The following is a 16,448-nucleotide window of genomic DNA, read 5'->3' as shown; positions in this document are numbered from 1 at the left end:
CTAAACTCGCATGGCTCTGCCTGTACGATAGCCCGTACCTGACACATCGAACTGAAGTGACCTTGAAGAATAACCAAGCCCATATCTTCCAGACTGTTGTTTACACGAAGTTTTCTTATAGTATGCCATTATTTTTTGTAACAATATGTTGTAAGTTTACTGAAAATTATTTTTTAATTTCCCACGTTAAAGGTGTTTCCTTCTCCAGCGCATAAAACTGTACACGAAAAGTCACTGAAATATAATACTTTTGAAAATAGCCCAACTATATACTCACGTTTAAGCTATGTATTGAATCCAATTGGATTTGCGTTGCACGATCTTAGCAATTATCAGTAAGATTCAGTAATGGAACACATAAAAGATTTCCCAGTAACACAAGAGATAGTTTTGTAATTGCACTGAAGTTACGTTGGAAACTTCACATTTTTTCTTATTCGATTTGGTTTGTTGTATAAAGGTGTATTGTTTGGTTAAATTGTGATACACTTTACATTTTATTTTTTGCACATCAGATTGTCATGTTAATCACTTTTATTTATCATGGGAATGATCACCAAGACCACACACGTTAGCACACATGTGTCCAATCATTTCCTTCGCAATCTTGTCTCCAATTCCCTCATTCTGTCCATCTGATATAAAGATGTGTTCTTTTTCACCAGTTATGTCTAAAAGCTGCTGCATATTCGGTGAGTGGTAGAAATCCATGAACATTGCATAAGTCTGTAATATAAAGAATAGGATTTTTTTGTTGGCAACAAAAGATAGCACATTTGTTGGCACTAAACCCTTTTTTTGTTGGCGTTGATTTTAGGAATTTTCACGTGTCACACCATTCAAATTCAAATCATCTGCAACAACTTTACAATGAATTTAATTGACGCTATGAGTCATGTGGTAAAACCACTGATGATTCAGCAATTTATTGGTTTCTCTTCCTTTGAACATTTTACCGCGAATTTGAAGAGTCGTAATTTGCACGCGCCATCAAGTTCTGTGATAAGTGCCTGTAGTTCCATGCACCAAGGAAGCAGAAATCAAGAATTTCAAACAACAAATCTACGCCTGTCAATACCTATAAAGTTTGTACAGTATAAACCAGTGGTTCTTAACTCTTTTCCTTACTGCACCCCTTTCAAATCACCAATAGATTTTCAAACGACATAGAATCAATTGACATTCTAAAGTGAGTGGAAAAATCAACTACCATATTTTTTTTGGATAAAAGTTACAAAAAAGTAACAATTACAACTGACTGGACAGCTGCTTAAGCATTCCTCAGTTTTGGAACAATTACTCCAACAGGTGCTCGGTTAATTCGTTGAAATCGTTTGAAGTTGTGGAGATTATAGACATATTTATTGAGCTCCAACAACAAGGATAAATAATAGGAATCTACTTTGCCTCGAAGGTATACGAACATTTTATTTTCGCAAATTGGAGTCTTGTACAATGATAAACCGCAACAAGAAAACAGTGAGTGCTATATATTTAAGTCAGCGCCCGAGAAATGGAACAAATGTGCTGTTAAATAAATAACTTATGTTATGACTCTTGAACACTAGTCGCATCCTAATGGTATCTCATTGTATCAAAACTAGAGAACCAAAACATTACACAGGGAATTCAGAGCAATATTTTTTAGCTTCAAAGCAAAAGTTCATCAATAATAAAGATGCACTAATACAGAAATCGTCCTGATCCATGGATGCTCAACATACGGTTCCAGTTACATATATTGACATGACTTCTGACAAATTCAACACACTGATTACTGTTTAGGACTGATGATGGCATATTTGTGGGTGAAATCATATCCGCAGTGGTTTGTTATAGGAAATATACTGATTTGAGTGTGCTGAATTTGTCAGCTAAGTAATGTCCATCTGTAATAATTTAAACAGATAAAAAGCCCCTGCAGAAAGTTGAATAACTGTGATTTAAGAGTGTGCCGTTTACCATTGGGCTGCATGAATGTCTGTGGTTGGCCAAAACTAGCAAAACATATTTATTTCAAAACATCAAAAAAAATTATTTGAAGATTAATTCATGTGCATTTTTAAGTCAGCGACGCTCGCAAAGGCCGTAACCTTTAAAATCACAGAAAAGATCGTTCCATTGATATTGATCAGACTTGCGGGCCTCGACACAACGTTCGTCTATGTTGTTTGGCTCATCCTTTGCAAAATCATCTTCACTGGAATTGCGATTCAAGTCCACACCGTCAACAAATGTATAATTTTCGTCCCCGTCAAAATCCGTTAAACCGATCCAAAATGTATCGTGTCCAAGTTGATTCATCATATCTTTCAAAGAGCTGTAATACAAAATGGCACAGACACAGAGTTATGTAAGACGTTATTTCATAAAATATTATGTGGAACAAATAAAGACAGCAGCGACCTATTTTTTGCTGCCAACTATCGCCACCTGGGAAGTGTAATTGCAATATTAAATTCAAACAAACAAAGCGGTGACACTCTTAAAATTCTATGCTTTATTTTTTAATCCATTTTTAGGTTGTTGTCTAAACAGAACGAAAATCGTGTTTTAGAAATTATTTTAATCAAACAAAGAAAATGAGATTTTACTTGCGAACAGTTTGATTTCTCATCCCCCAAGCGGCCAAATCCCCTCCGATAGACTGGCAATATTTTCTTGATTCGCTCCAGTTCTTAGCTGTTGGTGCGAAGTGATGATCTAATATCACTAGGAATACATGAAAGACGATTTTAATTAGAGTCCAATTCAGTAAAATGCTGAAGATGCGTAACAAATCAAGGTAACTCATGAACATTTACCTATTAAAAACTGCGCTGGACTTTAGAATTTGCAAAGTTTTTTGGTGCTTTTCTGATAATTCTTGCAAACATACACACAGTTTGTTCGTGAATAGCCTTCCACATTTCTTAGGGAATAATAATTAAACATTTTGGCAGATTCTCCACTGAGCCTGCGTAGACTCCTGTCGTGGGTTCGAATTCCACCAGGAAGGCTAGATTTTTCTAGCTTAGTATACGCCTGGCCACAAATGCTTGGCAACTGGTTTATTTGGTATGGCGCCTACAATTGGCCCGGAGGACTGTGATTTATACTATTAGGTTGTTGTTTCATTATAACAAACAACAAACGAAACTCGAAAATACATTTAACTTATTTCTTTATAATTAAAGCAGTAAACATCCATTAAACGAGACTCGGTATGTCTGAGTCTTAAACATTGTGTCGGGGTTAATTAAAAAATATTTATCCACTACATATTCAAGTATTCTTTTTTCAAATATAATAGTTGCTCCATCCCAAAATAAGCACAGATGCGAACTTAGTTGTTGTACCTGTCTCGCAGTTTCTTCCTGTGTACCAAATAGTGCATGTGCAGTTGTAAGAAGTGTCAATGTTGACACACGTCCCTCCGTGTTGACATATTCCAGGATTTGCCTCACACATGGGAACTAAAAAAATGTTTACTCGGTTTTGCTTTGTGTTATTAAGGCAAAAAATGCAGTGCCAAAGTTCAATACTTTTTTAATTACTGCTACAGTACTCAGAAAATTGGGGTGGTCCGTATAACAATAAAAAGCGACCTGTTTTGGTAAGCGTTTTGGCACATTACTTTTCGTCATCATCTATTTTTCCCCTGAAATATAATCAATCTACACAGATAGTAAAAAATACTTTACCGATTTTGCAACCGTTTTCTTTGTATCCGGCTTTACATGCGCAATAATCTTCGTTGATTCCTGTCAGACACTTTTCGTTGTTTCCACAGTTGCTGGAGCAAACGTCGTTCTCTGCACACATATCGACTTAAAATGCTAAAATCGTGACTGAATAGAGTTGCATTTTGTGGAGTTAGGCGATAAAATTAAATGTTATGAAGCGCAACTGGAGGGAAAATTTAAAGGATGCGGGCCAAACCCGCTGCATCAGATACACAATAATATAAGGCGTTATGTGGCAGGAGCTTACAAGAAATTGAGATTGGCGTCAACGGTAAAATCAACTTTGAACACGCGGGAGCAAAATCTTTGCAAACCTTGCGTTCAATTGCTTTGGATTGGAATGCACAGTGACAGCAAGGGCAATTAAATAGTATTTCTGAAAACTCCACGCAAACGTGTTAGGCTGGTGCATTAACTTTTTTTTTTTTTTTTTGTGCATTAACTTTATTGCAAAAAATATCCACCATACCTATGTTGCTATCTTGTGGCATAAAGTGCACCATGTTTGTTTGCACTGCAGTAATTTATTTCATTAAGAACTACCTTTAAAGGTGAACGACGATTTCGAAGCATGACATGACTGACTTGTCACGCCGTGATGGGTTGATCCTTCATATGAACTTTGACCTTCTTTTGTGAAGAATTTCACTTTTCCTCCCTTTTCTGTGAAAAGCAAAAATGTTAAAAAAGTTTTGCTCAACCTGGTTTATTTACTTAACTCGATTTACTCAACTCGTTTTACTTACTGGTTAAAACTCCAGCGTGGATGGCAGCAACGCACACTGATGAGTTGATGCTGTACATAGTTGACCCGCACACGTAGTTGGAACTACAACCGGAAGGACAAACAACTTCTGATAGAGATTCTTCCGCGTTTCCGTTTGTGTCGCATTTCACTGCATTGCACAAAGAAATCTTAGTGAAGTTTCAGAAAACCTTCGCCGAATTTTGAAGCAGCAACTAAAGTGTTTGTGCTTGTTTTGGAAAGTAAATCTTCTTTTGCAACATAAAACAAAACAATTTTAAATGCTACTAGCCTTACAAATGTTAAAGTTTAAGTTTAACGTTTCCGTGCCCTTTTCAGAGTTAATCTTGTTGCAGCAAGTCGATATGAATCCAGGTGACAAACAAATGTTACAGTAATATTTATGTTACGTGGGAGTTTAGAGAAACGGTTAGATGCGATTTTCCAGGATAAAAGCTAAGCAGCCACTATATATAGCACAGGAAAATAATTACTTTGGAAGCAATAGGAAACGGACGAAGGAGAGCAAGATTCGCTCGTGATTCCATTCTTTGGTGTTCCTTTGTATTTACGACGTGGTCCGCTTTTGAACACTTTGAAATATCCGCCGTCGTCTGCAAAAGGTTTAAATTAAAAATACTGAAATTATGTTATGGTCTCCACTGTTGTGTATGTGGCATAGGTATGGGACAGGACACTTTTAAAACACATTGCGCAACCTTATGTTCTAGTGTTAACAAAGCCAAAATCGCCTATATAGCGTTGGGCCTACTTTTATTGTTCTCTTATGCATTTAGTTACGACCTAACGACGGTCCTACCATAAGAGTCAAGGTAAAATCGTTGCATTAAACACAAACTCACTGTCCATCAGTCCAGCGTGCATCGCAGCAAGACACAGAGGACCCCTGACGTAGTTGTCGGTTCCACATAAATCTGAATGTTGCCTCCAACAACCAGCAGGACAAATCACTTTCGTAATGGAATGCTTCAAATCGGACAGCTTCGTGTCGCAGGTCGCTGAAAGAAGAGTAGTTTGAAATATTGAACAATTAAAATATCCACAATACATTCAAGATAATAGGGCGTTGACAACCGGCTAAAAGTACCAACATAAAGATAGTTTCTGGAGAACGGATTTATGGGGTAAATTCGTCCACTTTTAGATCATGGGTGGTAAAATCCTGTACCAAATGTCGTCCGTATGCCGTTAAAGAATAAATACCGTCCATTAAATATATCCATTAATAGGTTCGAGGCCCGCCTATTTTAACTACTTTAATGCATAATACTGATAGAGAGACATTCCAATTTTCTTTCAAACATATCAATATCTATTAATATCGGTTAATATCTCTTAAAATATTCATTTAATAAACATTACAAAAAATACTTACCCATAAAAGAATCGATTCCATGCGGATGAAGCAAACAATTCCAGAAGAGCAAGAATATCATCCAGTTTGGTTTCGACGCTGTCCAACAAATCATTCTTCCTTTGTATTTTATGAAACTAGTTTGCTGAGCTAAAACAAATCCGTTCTCAGTTAAAACAAACGATTTATAATCGGGCATTTACAAGTTTACTTTAACAAACAAAAATCTGTTTTAAGAACAACAGGGACTTTAGTTTTCTGCAATAACTTTATAATATAAAGAGATCACAGATTTAGTTTCGAAATCACTTAGCCCGCAGGTAATTGTCTAATTAGTCGCACCATTGTTAAGATGATTAAACAACAGCTTCAATGCGTCTCCTCGTTTGTTCTTCAGACCTTTCTCCTTTAGCCTGGGCAACCGATCCTATTGCACAACATGACAAGGCTAAATGGGTATGATGACGTGTGCAATCAAAGGTTGTTTTGCATTGCGCGACAAATTCCAATCAGCTAAGCAGGCAGTGGCGGTGTTTTACACGTTTGCCTGTAATTTTACCGATTACAATTCTTGGGAATTTTCGATAATTTAACGCTAAACTCGCATGGCTCTGCCTGTACGATAGCCCGTACCTGACACATCGAACTGAAGTGACCTTGAAGAATAACCAAGCCCATATCTTCCAGACTGTTGTTTACACGAAGTTTTCTTATAGTATGCCATTATTTTTTGTAACAATATGTTGTAAGTTTACTGAAAATTATTTTTTAATTTCCCACGTTAAAGGTGTTTCCTTCTCCAGCGCATAAAACTGTACACGAAAAGTCACTGAAATATAATACTTTTGAAAATAGCCCAACTATATACTCACGTTTAAGCTATGTATTGAATCCAATTGGATTTGCGTTGCACGATCTTAGCAATTATCAGTAAGATTCAGTAATGGAACACATAAAAGATTTCCCAGTAACACAAGAGATAGTTTTGTAATTGCACTGAAGTTACGTTGGAAACTTCACATTTTTTCTTATTCGATTTGGTTTGTTGTATAAAGGTGTATTGTTTGGTTAAATTGTGATACACTTTACATTTTATTTTTTGCACATCAGATTGTCATGTTAATCACTTTTATTTATCATGGGAATGATCACCAAGACCACACACGTTAGCACACATGTGTCCAATCATTTCCTTCGCAATCTTGTCTCCAATTCCCTCATTCTGTCCATCTGATATAAAGATGTGTTCTTTTTCACCAGTTATGTCTAAAAGCTGCTGCATATTCGGTGAGTGGTAGAAATCCATGAACATTGCATAAGTCTGTAATATAAAGAATAGGATTTTTTTGTTGGCAACAAAAGATAGCACATTTGTTGGCACTAAACCCTTTTTTTTGTTGGCGTTGATTTTAGGAATTTTCACGTGTCACACCATTCAAATTCAAATCATCTGCAACAACTTTACAATGAATTTAATTGACGCTATGAGTCATGTGGTAAAACCACTGATGATTCAGCAATTTATTGGTTTCTCTTCCTTTGAACATTTTACCGCGAATTTGAAGAGTCGTAATTTGCACGCGCCATCAAGTTCTGTGATAAGTGCCTGTAGTTCCATGCACCAAGGAAGCAGAAATCAAGAATTTCAAACAACAAATCTACGCCTGTCAATACCTATAAAGTTTATATAGTATAAACCAGTGGTTCTTAACTCTTTTCCTTACTGCACCCCTTTCAAATCACCAATAGATTTTCAAACGACATAGAATCAATTGACATTCTATAGTGAGTGGAAAAATCAACTACCATATTTCTTTTGGATAAAAGTTACAAAAAAGTAACAATTACAACTGACTGGACAGCTGCTTAAGCATTCCTCAGTTTTGGAACAATTACTCCAACAGGTGCTCGGTTAATTCGTTGAAATCGTTTGAAGTTGTGGAGATTATAGACATATTTATTGAGCTCCAACAACAAGGATAAATAATAGGAATCTACTTTGCCTCGAAGGTATACGAACATTTTATTTTCGCAAATTGGAGTCTTGTACAATGATAAACCGCAACAAGAAAACAGTGAGTGCTATATATTTAAGTCAGCGCCCGAGAAATGGAACAAATGTGCTGTTAAATAAATAACTTATGTTATGACTCTTGAACACTAGTCGCATCCTAATGGTATCTCATTGTATCAAAACTAGAGAACCAAAACATTACACAGGGAATTCAGAGCAATATTTTTTAGCTTCAAAGCAAAAGTTCATCAATAATAAAGATGCACTAATACAGAAATCGTCCTGATCCATGGATGCTCAACATACGGTTCCAGTTACATATATTGACATGACTTCTGACAAATTCAACACACTGATTACTGTTTAGGACTGATGATGGCATATTTGTGGGTGAAATCATATCCGCAGTGGTTTGTTATAGGAAATATACTGATTTGAGTGTGCTGAATTTGTCAGCTAAGTAATGTCCATCTGTAATAATTTAAACAGATAAAAAGTCCCTGCAGAAAGTTGAATAACTGTGATTTAAGAGTGTGCCGTTTACCATTGGGCTGCATGAATGTCTGTGGTTGGCCAAAACTAGCAAAACATATTTATTTCAAAACATCAAAAAAAATTATTTGAAGATTAATTCATTTGCATTTTTAAGTCAGCGACGCTCGCAAAGGCCGTAACCTTTAAAATCACAGAAAAGATCGTTCCATTGATATTGATCAGACTTGCGGGCCTCGACACAACGTTCGTCTATGTTGTTTGGCTCATCCTTTGCAAAATCATCTTCACTGGAATTGCGATTCAAGTCCACACCGTCAACAAATGTATAATTTTCGTCCCCGTCAAAATCCGTTAAACCGATCCAAAATGTATCGTGTCCAAGTTGATTCATCATATCTTTCAAAGAGCTGTAATAGAAAATGGCACAGACACAGAGTTATGTAAGACGTTATTTCATAAAATATTATGTGGAACAAATAAAGACAGCAGCGACCTATTTTTTGCTGCCAACAATCGCCACCTGGGAAGTGTAATTGCAATATTAAATTCAAACAAACAAAGCGGTGACACTCTTAAAATTCTATGCTTTATTTTTAATCCGTTTTTAGGTTGTTGTCTAAACAGAACGAAAATCGTGTTTTAGAAATTATTTTAATCAAACAAAGAAAATCAGATTTTACTTGCGAACAGTTTGATTTCTCATCCCCCAAGCGGCCAAATCCCCTCCGATAGACTGGCAATATTTTCTTGATTCGCTCCAGTTCTTAGCTGTTGGTGCGAAGTGATGATTTAATATCACTAGTAATACATGAAAGACGATTTTAATTAGAGTCCAATTCAGTAAAATGCTGAAGATGCGTAACAAATCAAGGTAACTTATGAACATTTACCTATTAAAAACTGCGCTGGACTTTAGAATTTGCAAAGTTTTTTGGTGCTTTTCTGATAATTCTTGCAAACATACACACAGTTTGTTCGTGAATAGCCTTCCACATTTCTTAGGGAATAATAATTAAACATTTTGGCAGATTCTCCACTGAGCCTGCGTAGACTCCTGTCGTGGGTTCGAATTCCACCAGGAAGGCTAGATTTTTCTAGCTTAGTATACGCCTGGCCACAAATGCTTGGCAACTGGTTTATTTGGTATGGCGCCTACAATTGGCCCGGAGGACTGTGATTTATACTATTAGGTTGTTGTTTCATTATAACAAACAACAAACGAAACTCGAAAATACATTTAACTTATTTCTTTATAATTAAAGCAGTAAACATCCATTAAACGAGACTCGGTATGTCTGAGTCTTAAACATTGTGTCGGGGTTAATTAAAAAATATTTATCCACTACATATTCAAGTATTCTTTTTTCAAATATAATAGTTGCTCCATCCCAAAATAAGCACAGATGCGAACTTAGTTGTTGTACCTGTCTCACAGTTTCTTCCTGTGTACCAAATAGTGCATGTGCAGTTGTAAGAAGTGTCAATGTTGACACACGTCCCTCCGTGTTGACATATTCCAGGATTTGCCTCACACATGGGAACTAAAAAAATGTTTACTCGGTTTTGCTTTGTGTTATTAAGGCAAAAAATGCAGTGCCAAAGTTCAATACTTTTTTAATTACTGCTACAGTACTCAGAAAATTGGGGTGGTCCGTATAACAATAAAAAGCGACCTGTTTTGGTAAGCGTTTTGGCACATTACTTTTCGTCATCATCTATTTTTCCCCTGAAATATAATCAATCTACACAGATAGTAAAAAATACTTTACCGATTTTGCAACCGTTTTCTTTGTATCCGGCTTTACATGCGCAATAATCTTCGTTGATTCCTGTCAGACACTTTTCGTTGTTTCCACAGTTGCTGGAGCAAACGTCGTTCTCTGCACACATATCGACTTAAAATGCTAAAATCGTGACTGAATAGAGTTGCATTTTGTGGAGTTAGGCGATAAAATTAAATGTTATGAAGCGCAACTGGAGGGAAAATTTAAAGGATGCGGGCCAAACCCGCTGCATCAGATACACAATAATATAAGGCGTTATGTGGCAGGAGCTTACAAGAAATTGAGATTGGCGTCAACGGTAAAATCAACTTTGAACACGCGGGAGCAAAATCTTTGCAAACCTTGCGTTCAATTGCTTTGGATTGGAATGCACAGTGACAGCAAGGGCAATTAAATAGTATTTCTGAAAACTCCACGCAAACGTGTTAGGCTGGTGCATTAACTTTTTTTTTTTTTTTTTGTGCATTAACTTTATTGCAAAAAATATCCACCATACCTATGTTGCTATCTTGTGGCATAAAGTGCACCATGTTTGTTTGCACTGCAGTAATTTATTTCATTAAGAACTACCTTTAAAGGTGAACGACGATTTCGAAGCATGACATGACTGACTTGTCACGCCGTGATGGGTTGATCCTTCATATGAACTTTGACCTTCTTTTGTGAAGAATTTCACTTTTCCTCCCTTTTCTGTGAAAAGCAAAAATGTTAAAAAAGTTTTGCTCAACCTGGTTTATTTACTTAACTCGATTTACTCAACTCGTTTTACTTACTGGTTAAAACTCCAGCGTGGATGGCAGCAACGCACACTGATGAGTTGATGCTGTACATAGTTGACCCGCACACGTAGTTGGAACTACAACCGGAAGGACAAACAACTTCTGATAGAGATTCTTCCGCGTTTCCGTTTGTGTCGCATTTCACTGCATTGCACAAAGAAATCTTAGTGAAGTTTCAGAAAACCTTCGCCGAATTTTGAAGCAGCAACTAAAGTGTTTGTGCTTGTTTTGGAAAGTAAATCTTCTTTTGCAACATAAAACAAAACAATTTTAAATGCTACTAGCCTTACAAATGTTAAAGTTTAAGTTTAACGTTTCCGTGCCCTTTTCAGAGTTAATCTTGTTGCAGCAAGTCGATATGAATCCAGGTGACAAACAAATGTTACAGTAATATTTATGTTACGTGGGAGTTTAGAGAAACGGTTAGATGCGATTTTCCAGGATAAAAGCTAAGCAGCCACTATATATAGCACAGGAAAATAATTACTTTGGAAGCAATAGGAAACGGACGAAGGAGAGCAAGATTCGCTCGTGATTCCATTCTTTGGTGTTCCTTTGTATTTACGACGTGGTCCGCTTTTGAACACTTTGAAATATCCGCCGTCGTCTGCAAAAGGTTTAAATTAAAAATACTGAAATTATGTTATGGTCTCCACTGTTGTGTATGTGGCATAGGTATGGGACAGGACACTTTTAAAACACATTGCGCAACCTTATGTTCTAGTGTTAACAAAGCCAAAATCGCCTATATAGCGTTGGGCCTACTTTTATTGTTCTCTTATGCATTTAGTTACGACCTAACGACGGTCCTACCATAAGAGTCAAGGTAAAATCGTTGCATTAAACACAAACTCACTGTCCATCAGTCCAGCGTGCATCGCAGCAAGACACAGAGGACCCCTGACGTAGTTGTCGGTTCCACATAAATCTGAATGTTGCCTCCAACAACCAGCAGGACAAATCACTTTCGTAATGGAATGCTTCAAATCGGACAGCTTCGTGTCGCAGGTCGCTGAAAGAAGAGTAGTTTGAAATATTGAACAATTAAAATATCCACAATACATTCAAGATAATAGGGCGTTGACAACCGGCTAAAAGTACCAACATAAAGATAGTTTCTGGAGAACGGATTTATGGGGTAAATTCGTCCACTTTTAGATCATGGGTGGTAAAATCCTGTACCAAATGTCGTCCGTATGCCGTTAAAGAATAAATACCGTCCATTAAATATATCCATTAATAGGTTCGAGGCCCGCCTATTTTAACTACTTTAATGCATAATACTGATAGAGAGACATTCCAATTTTCTTTCAAACATATCAATATCTATTAATATCGGTTAATATCTCTTAAAATATTCATTTAATAAACATTACAAAAAATACTTACCCATAAAAGAATCGATTCCATGCGGATGAAGCAAACAATTCCAGAAGAGCAAGAATATCATCCAGTTTGGTTTCGACGCTGTCCAACAAATCATTCTTCCTTTGTATTTTATGAAACTAGTTTGCTGAGCTAAAACAAATCCGTTCTCAGTTAAAACAAACGATTTATAATCGGGCATTTACAAGTTTACTTTAACAAACAAAAATCTGTTTTAAGAACAACAGGGACTTTAGTTTTCTGCAATAACTTTATAATATAAAGAGATCACAGATTTAGTTTCGAAATCACTTAGCCCGCAGGTAATTGTCTAATTAGTCGCACCATTGTTAAGATGATTAAACAACAGCTTCAATGCGTCTCCTCGTTTGTTCTTCAGACCTTTCTCCTTTAGCCTGGGCAACCGATCCTATTGCACAACATGACAAGGCTAAATGGGTATGATGACGTGTGCAATCAAAGGTTGTTTTGCATTGCGCGACAAATTCCAATCAGCTAAGCAGGCAGTGGCGGTGTTTTACACGTTTGCCTGTAATTTTACCGATTACAATTCTTGGGAATTTTCGATAATTTAACGCTAAACTCGCATGGCTCTGCCTGTACGATAGCCCGTACCTGACACATCGAACTGAAGTGACCTTGAAGAATAACCAAGCCCATATCTTCCAGACTGTTGTTTACACGAAGTTTTCTTATAGTATGCCATTATTTTTTGTAACAATATGTTGTAAGTTTACTGAAAATTATTTTTTAATTTCCCACGTTAAAGGTGTTTCCTTCTCCAGCGCATAAAACTGTACACGAAAAGTCACTGAAATATAATACTTTTGAAAATAGCCCAACTATATACTCACGTTTAAGCTATGTATTGAATCCAATTGGATTTGCGTTGCACGATCTTAGCAATTATCAGTAAGATTCAGTAATGGAACACATAAAAGATTTCCCAGTAACACAAGAGATAGTTTTGTAATTGCACTGAAGTTACGTTGGAAACTTCACATTTTTTCTTATTCGATTTGGTTTGTTGTATAAAGGTGTATTGTTTGGTTAAATTGTGATACACTTTACATTTTATTTTTTGCACATCAGATTGTCATGTTAATCACTTTTATTTATCATGGGAATGATCACCAAGACCACACACGTTAGCACACATGTGTCCAATCATTTCCTTCGCAATCTTGTCTCCAATTCCCTCATTCTGTCCATCTGATATAAAGATGTGTTCTTTTTCACCAGTTATGTCTAAAAGCTGCTGCATATTCGGTGAGTGGTAGAAATCCATGAACATTGCATAAGTCTGTAATATAAAGAATAGGATTTTTTTGTTGGCAACAAAAGATAGCACATTTGTTGGCACTAAACCCTTTTTTTTGTTGGCGTTGATTTTAGGAATTTTCACGTGTCACACCATTCAAATTCAAATCATCTGCAACAACTTTACAATGAATTTAATTGACGCTATGAGTCATGTGGTAAAACCACTGATGATTCAGCAATTTATTGGTTTCTCTTCCTTTGAACATTTTACCGCGAATTTGAAGAGTCGTAATTTGCACGCGCCATCAAGTTCTGTGATAAGTGCCTGTAGTTCCATGCACCAAGGAAGCAGAAATCAAGAATTTCAAACAACAAATCTACGCCTGTCAATACCTATAAAGTTTATATAGTATAAACCAGTGGTTCTTAACTCTTTTCCTTACTGCACCCCTTTCAAATCACCAATAGATTTTCAAACGACATAGAATCAATTGACATTCTATAGTGAGTGGAAAAATCAACTACCATATTTCTTTTGGATAAAAGTTACAAAAAAGTAACAATTACAACTGACTGGACAGCTGCTTAAGCATTCCTCAGTTTTGGAACAATTACTCTAACAGGTGCTCGGTTAATTCGTTGAAATCGTTTGAAGTTGTGGAGATTATAGACATATTTATTGAGCTCCAACAACAAGGATAAATAATAGGAATCTACTTTGCCTCGAAGGTATACGAACATTTTATTTTCGCAAATTGGAGTCTTGTACAATGATAAACCGCAACAAGAAAACAGTGAGTGCTATATATTTAAGTCAGCGCCCGAGAAATGGAACAAATGTGCTGTTAAATAAATAACTTATGTTATGACTCTTGAACACTAGTCGCATCCTAATGGTATCTCATTGTATCAAAACTAGAGAACCAAAACATTACACAGGGAATTCAGAGCAATATTTTTTAGCTTCAAAGCAAAAGTTCATCAATAATAAAGATGCACTAATACAGAAATCGTCCTGATCCATGGATGCTCAACATACGGTTCCAGTTACATATATTGACATGACTTCTGACAAATTCAACACACTGATTACTGTTTAGGACTGATGATGGCATATTTGTGGGTGAAATCATATCCGCAGTGGTTTGTTATAGGAAATATACTGATTTGAGTGTGCTGAATTTGTCAGCTAAGTAATGTCCATCTGTAATAATTTAAACAGATAAAAAGTCCCTGCAGAAAGTTGAATAACTGTGATTTAAGAGTGTGCCGTTTACCATTGGGCTGCATGAATGTCTGTGGTTGGCCAAAACTAGCAAAACATATTTATTTCAAAACATCAAAAAAAATTATTTGAAGATTAATTCATTTGCATTTTTAAGTCAGCGACGCTCGCAAAGGCCGTAACCTTTAAAATCACAGAAAAGATCGTTCCATTGATATTGATCAGACTTGCGGGCCTCGACACAACGTTCGTCTATGTTGTTTGGCTCATCCTTTGCAAAATCATCTTCACTGGAATTGCGATTCAAGTCCACACCGTCAACAAATGTATAATTTTCGTCCCCGTCAAAATCCGTTAAACCGATCCAAAATGTATCGTGTCCAAGTTGATTCATCATATCTTTCAAAGAGCTGTAATAGAAAATGGCACAGACACAGAGTTATGTAAGACGTTATTTCATAAAATATTATGTGGAACAAATAAAGACAGCAGCGACCTATTTTTTGCTGCCAACAATCGCCACCTGGGAAGTGTAATTGCAATATTAAATTCAAACAAACAAAGCGGTGACACTCTTAAAATTCTATGCTTTATTTTTTAATCCATTTTTAGGTTGTTGTCTAAACAGAACGAAAATCGTGTTTTAGAAATTATTTTAATCAAACAAAGAAAATCAGATTTTACTTGCGAACAGTTTGATTTCTCATCCCCCAAGCGGCCAAATCCCCGCCGATAGACTGGCAATATTTTCTTGATTCGCTCCAGTTCTTAGCTGTTGGTGCGAAGTGATGATCTAATATCACTAGTAATACATGAAAGACGATTTTACTTAGAGTCCAATTCAGTAAAATGCTGAAGATGCGTAAAAAATCAAGGTAACTCATGAACATTTACCTATTAAAAACTGCGCTGGACTTTAGAATTTGCAAGTTTTTTGGTGCTTTTCTGATAATTCTTGCAAACATACACACAGTTTGTTCGTGAATAGCCTTCCACATTTCTTAGGGAATAATAATTAAACGTGTGTATCAGCTGCAAAGTCAATCATATTATAGCCAAGTTGTAAATAACAGACTATTTGTTTTTGTTTTTTGCCTCAATAACGTTACTTAAAAAGTCCTAAGACTGAAATAGTAAAAACAAATCAGTTATTTAACAAACTGCTGTCAAATTTGTAAATATAACCCATTTAGACGTAAAACGCGATATGCACCTTTTTTATCTATAGTTTGTGTGCGACGCTTGTTTCGCATCTTTTTTATCATTCTTTCCACCTGATTCAAATGTATATAAACAGGTGTAACTGATGAGGCCTTCGTTTCACTGATGATAGCAAGAGCATTTGACGAAACTTTACAAATAACCCTTTGAGGGTTACTGGCACATATATGTACCACAACTTTGAAGCGTCGTAGAAAATTAATTTGTTGTTCGATCGATATAATTTTCACACAACCTCTCAATTTGGATTTAATGTTTATATTTCTATGATTTTTTTGCACTTGCCACTTTCAGATCAGCTGTTTTTGTGCCTTAAAGTAGTCAGTTTTCGGGCATTCTTAAGGGCATAGTTGTTTCACTTACTGGTAAGTATACAAAAACATAAAAACAAGTGACTGATAACGTTTTTTATTGTTTATGTGTTGGTTATCAATAA

At 36.1% G+C, this 16,448-nt stretch overlaps 3 protein-coding genes across 3 annotated transcripts; all 3 read right to left on the bottom strand.

Moving 5' to 3' along the window:
• Nucleotides 1-1,707: 1,707 nt before the first annotated feature.
• Nucleotides 1,708-5,985, bottom strand: LOC145205042 (uncharacterized). The gene is made up of 9 exons (XM_080077680.1): nucleotides 5,867-5,985; nucleotides 5,334-5,489; nucleotides 4,965-5,084; nucleotides 4,472-4,621; nucleotides 4,269-4,388; nucleotides 3,684-3,794; nucleotides 3,339-3,455; nucleotides 2,595-2,712; nucleotides 1,708-2,320 (listed from the first exon to the last, which is right to left on the bottom strand). The coding sequence occupies exons 1-9, from the start codon at nucleotides 5,958-5,960 to the stop codon at nucleotides 2,068-2,070; spliced, it is 1,239 nt and encodes a 412-aa protein (XP_079933806.1). The 5' UTR covers nucleotides 5,961-5,985; the 3' UTR covers nucleotides 1,708-2,067.
• Nucleotides 5,986-8,148: 2,163 nt separating this feature from the next.
• Nucleotides 8,149-12,425, bottom strand: LOC145204589 (uncharacterized). The gene is made up of 9 exons (XM_080077182.1): nucleotides 12,307-12,425; nucleotides 11,774-11,929; nucleotides 11,405-11,524; nucleotides 10,912-11,061; nucleotides 10,709-10,828; nucleotides 10,124-10,234; nucleotides 9,779-9,895; nucleotides 9,035-9,152; nucleotides 8,149-8,761 (listed from the first exon to the last, which is right to left on the bottom strand). The coding sequence occupies exons 1-9, from the start codon at nucleotides 12,398-12,400 to the stop codon at nucleotides 8,509-8,511; spliced, it is 1,239 nt and encodes a 412-aa protein (XP_079933308.1). The 5' UTR covers nucleotides 12,401-12,425; the 3' UTR covers nucleotides 8,149-8,508.
• A 2,163-nt stretch (nucleotides 12,426-14,588) lies between these two features.
• On the bottom strand, nucleotides 14,589-15,522 carry LOC145205461 (hepatic lectin-like). Its single transcript, XM_080078184.1, has 2 exons — nucleotides 15,476-15,522; nucleotides 14,589-15,201 (listed from the first exon to the last, which is right to left on the bottom strand). Exons 1-2 carry the CDS (start codon nucleotides 15,496-15,498, stop codon nucleotides 14,949-14,951), a joined length of 276 nt encoding a protein of 91 aa, XP_079934310.1. The 5' UTR covers nucleotides 15,499-15,522; the 3' UTR covers nucleotides 14,589-14,948.
• Between the last annotated feature and the right edge of the window lie 926 nt (nucleotides 15,523-16,448).

This window comes from Phallusia mammillata, chromosome 8 (genome assembly GCF_965637545.1).
Source record: "Phallusia mammillata chromosome 8, kaPhaMamm4.hap1.1, whole genome shotgun sequence".
NCBI classification, from domain to species: Eukaryota; Metazoa; Chordata; class Ascidiacea; order Phlebobranchia; family Ascidiidae; genus Phallusia; species Phallusia mammillata.
Note: the sequence above shows the minus strand (reverse complement) of the source record. Positions and strands in the feature narration are given on the sequence as shown.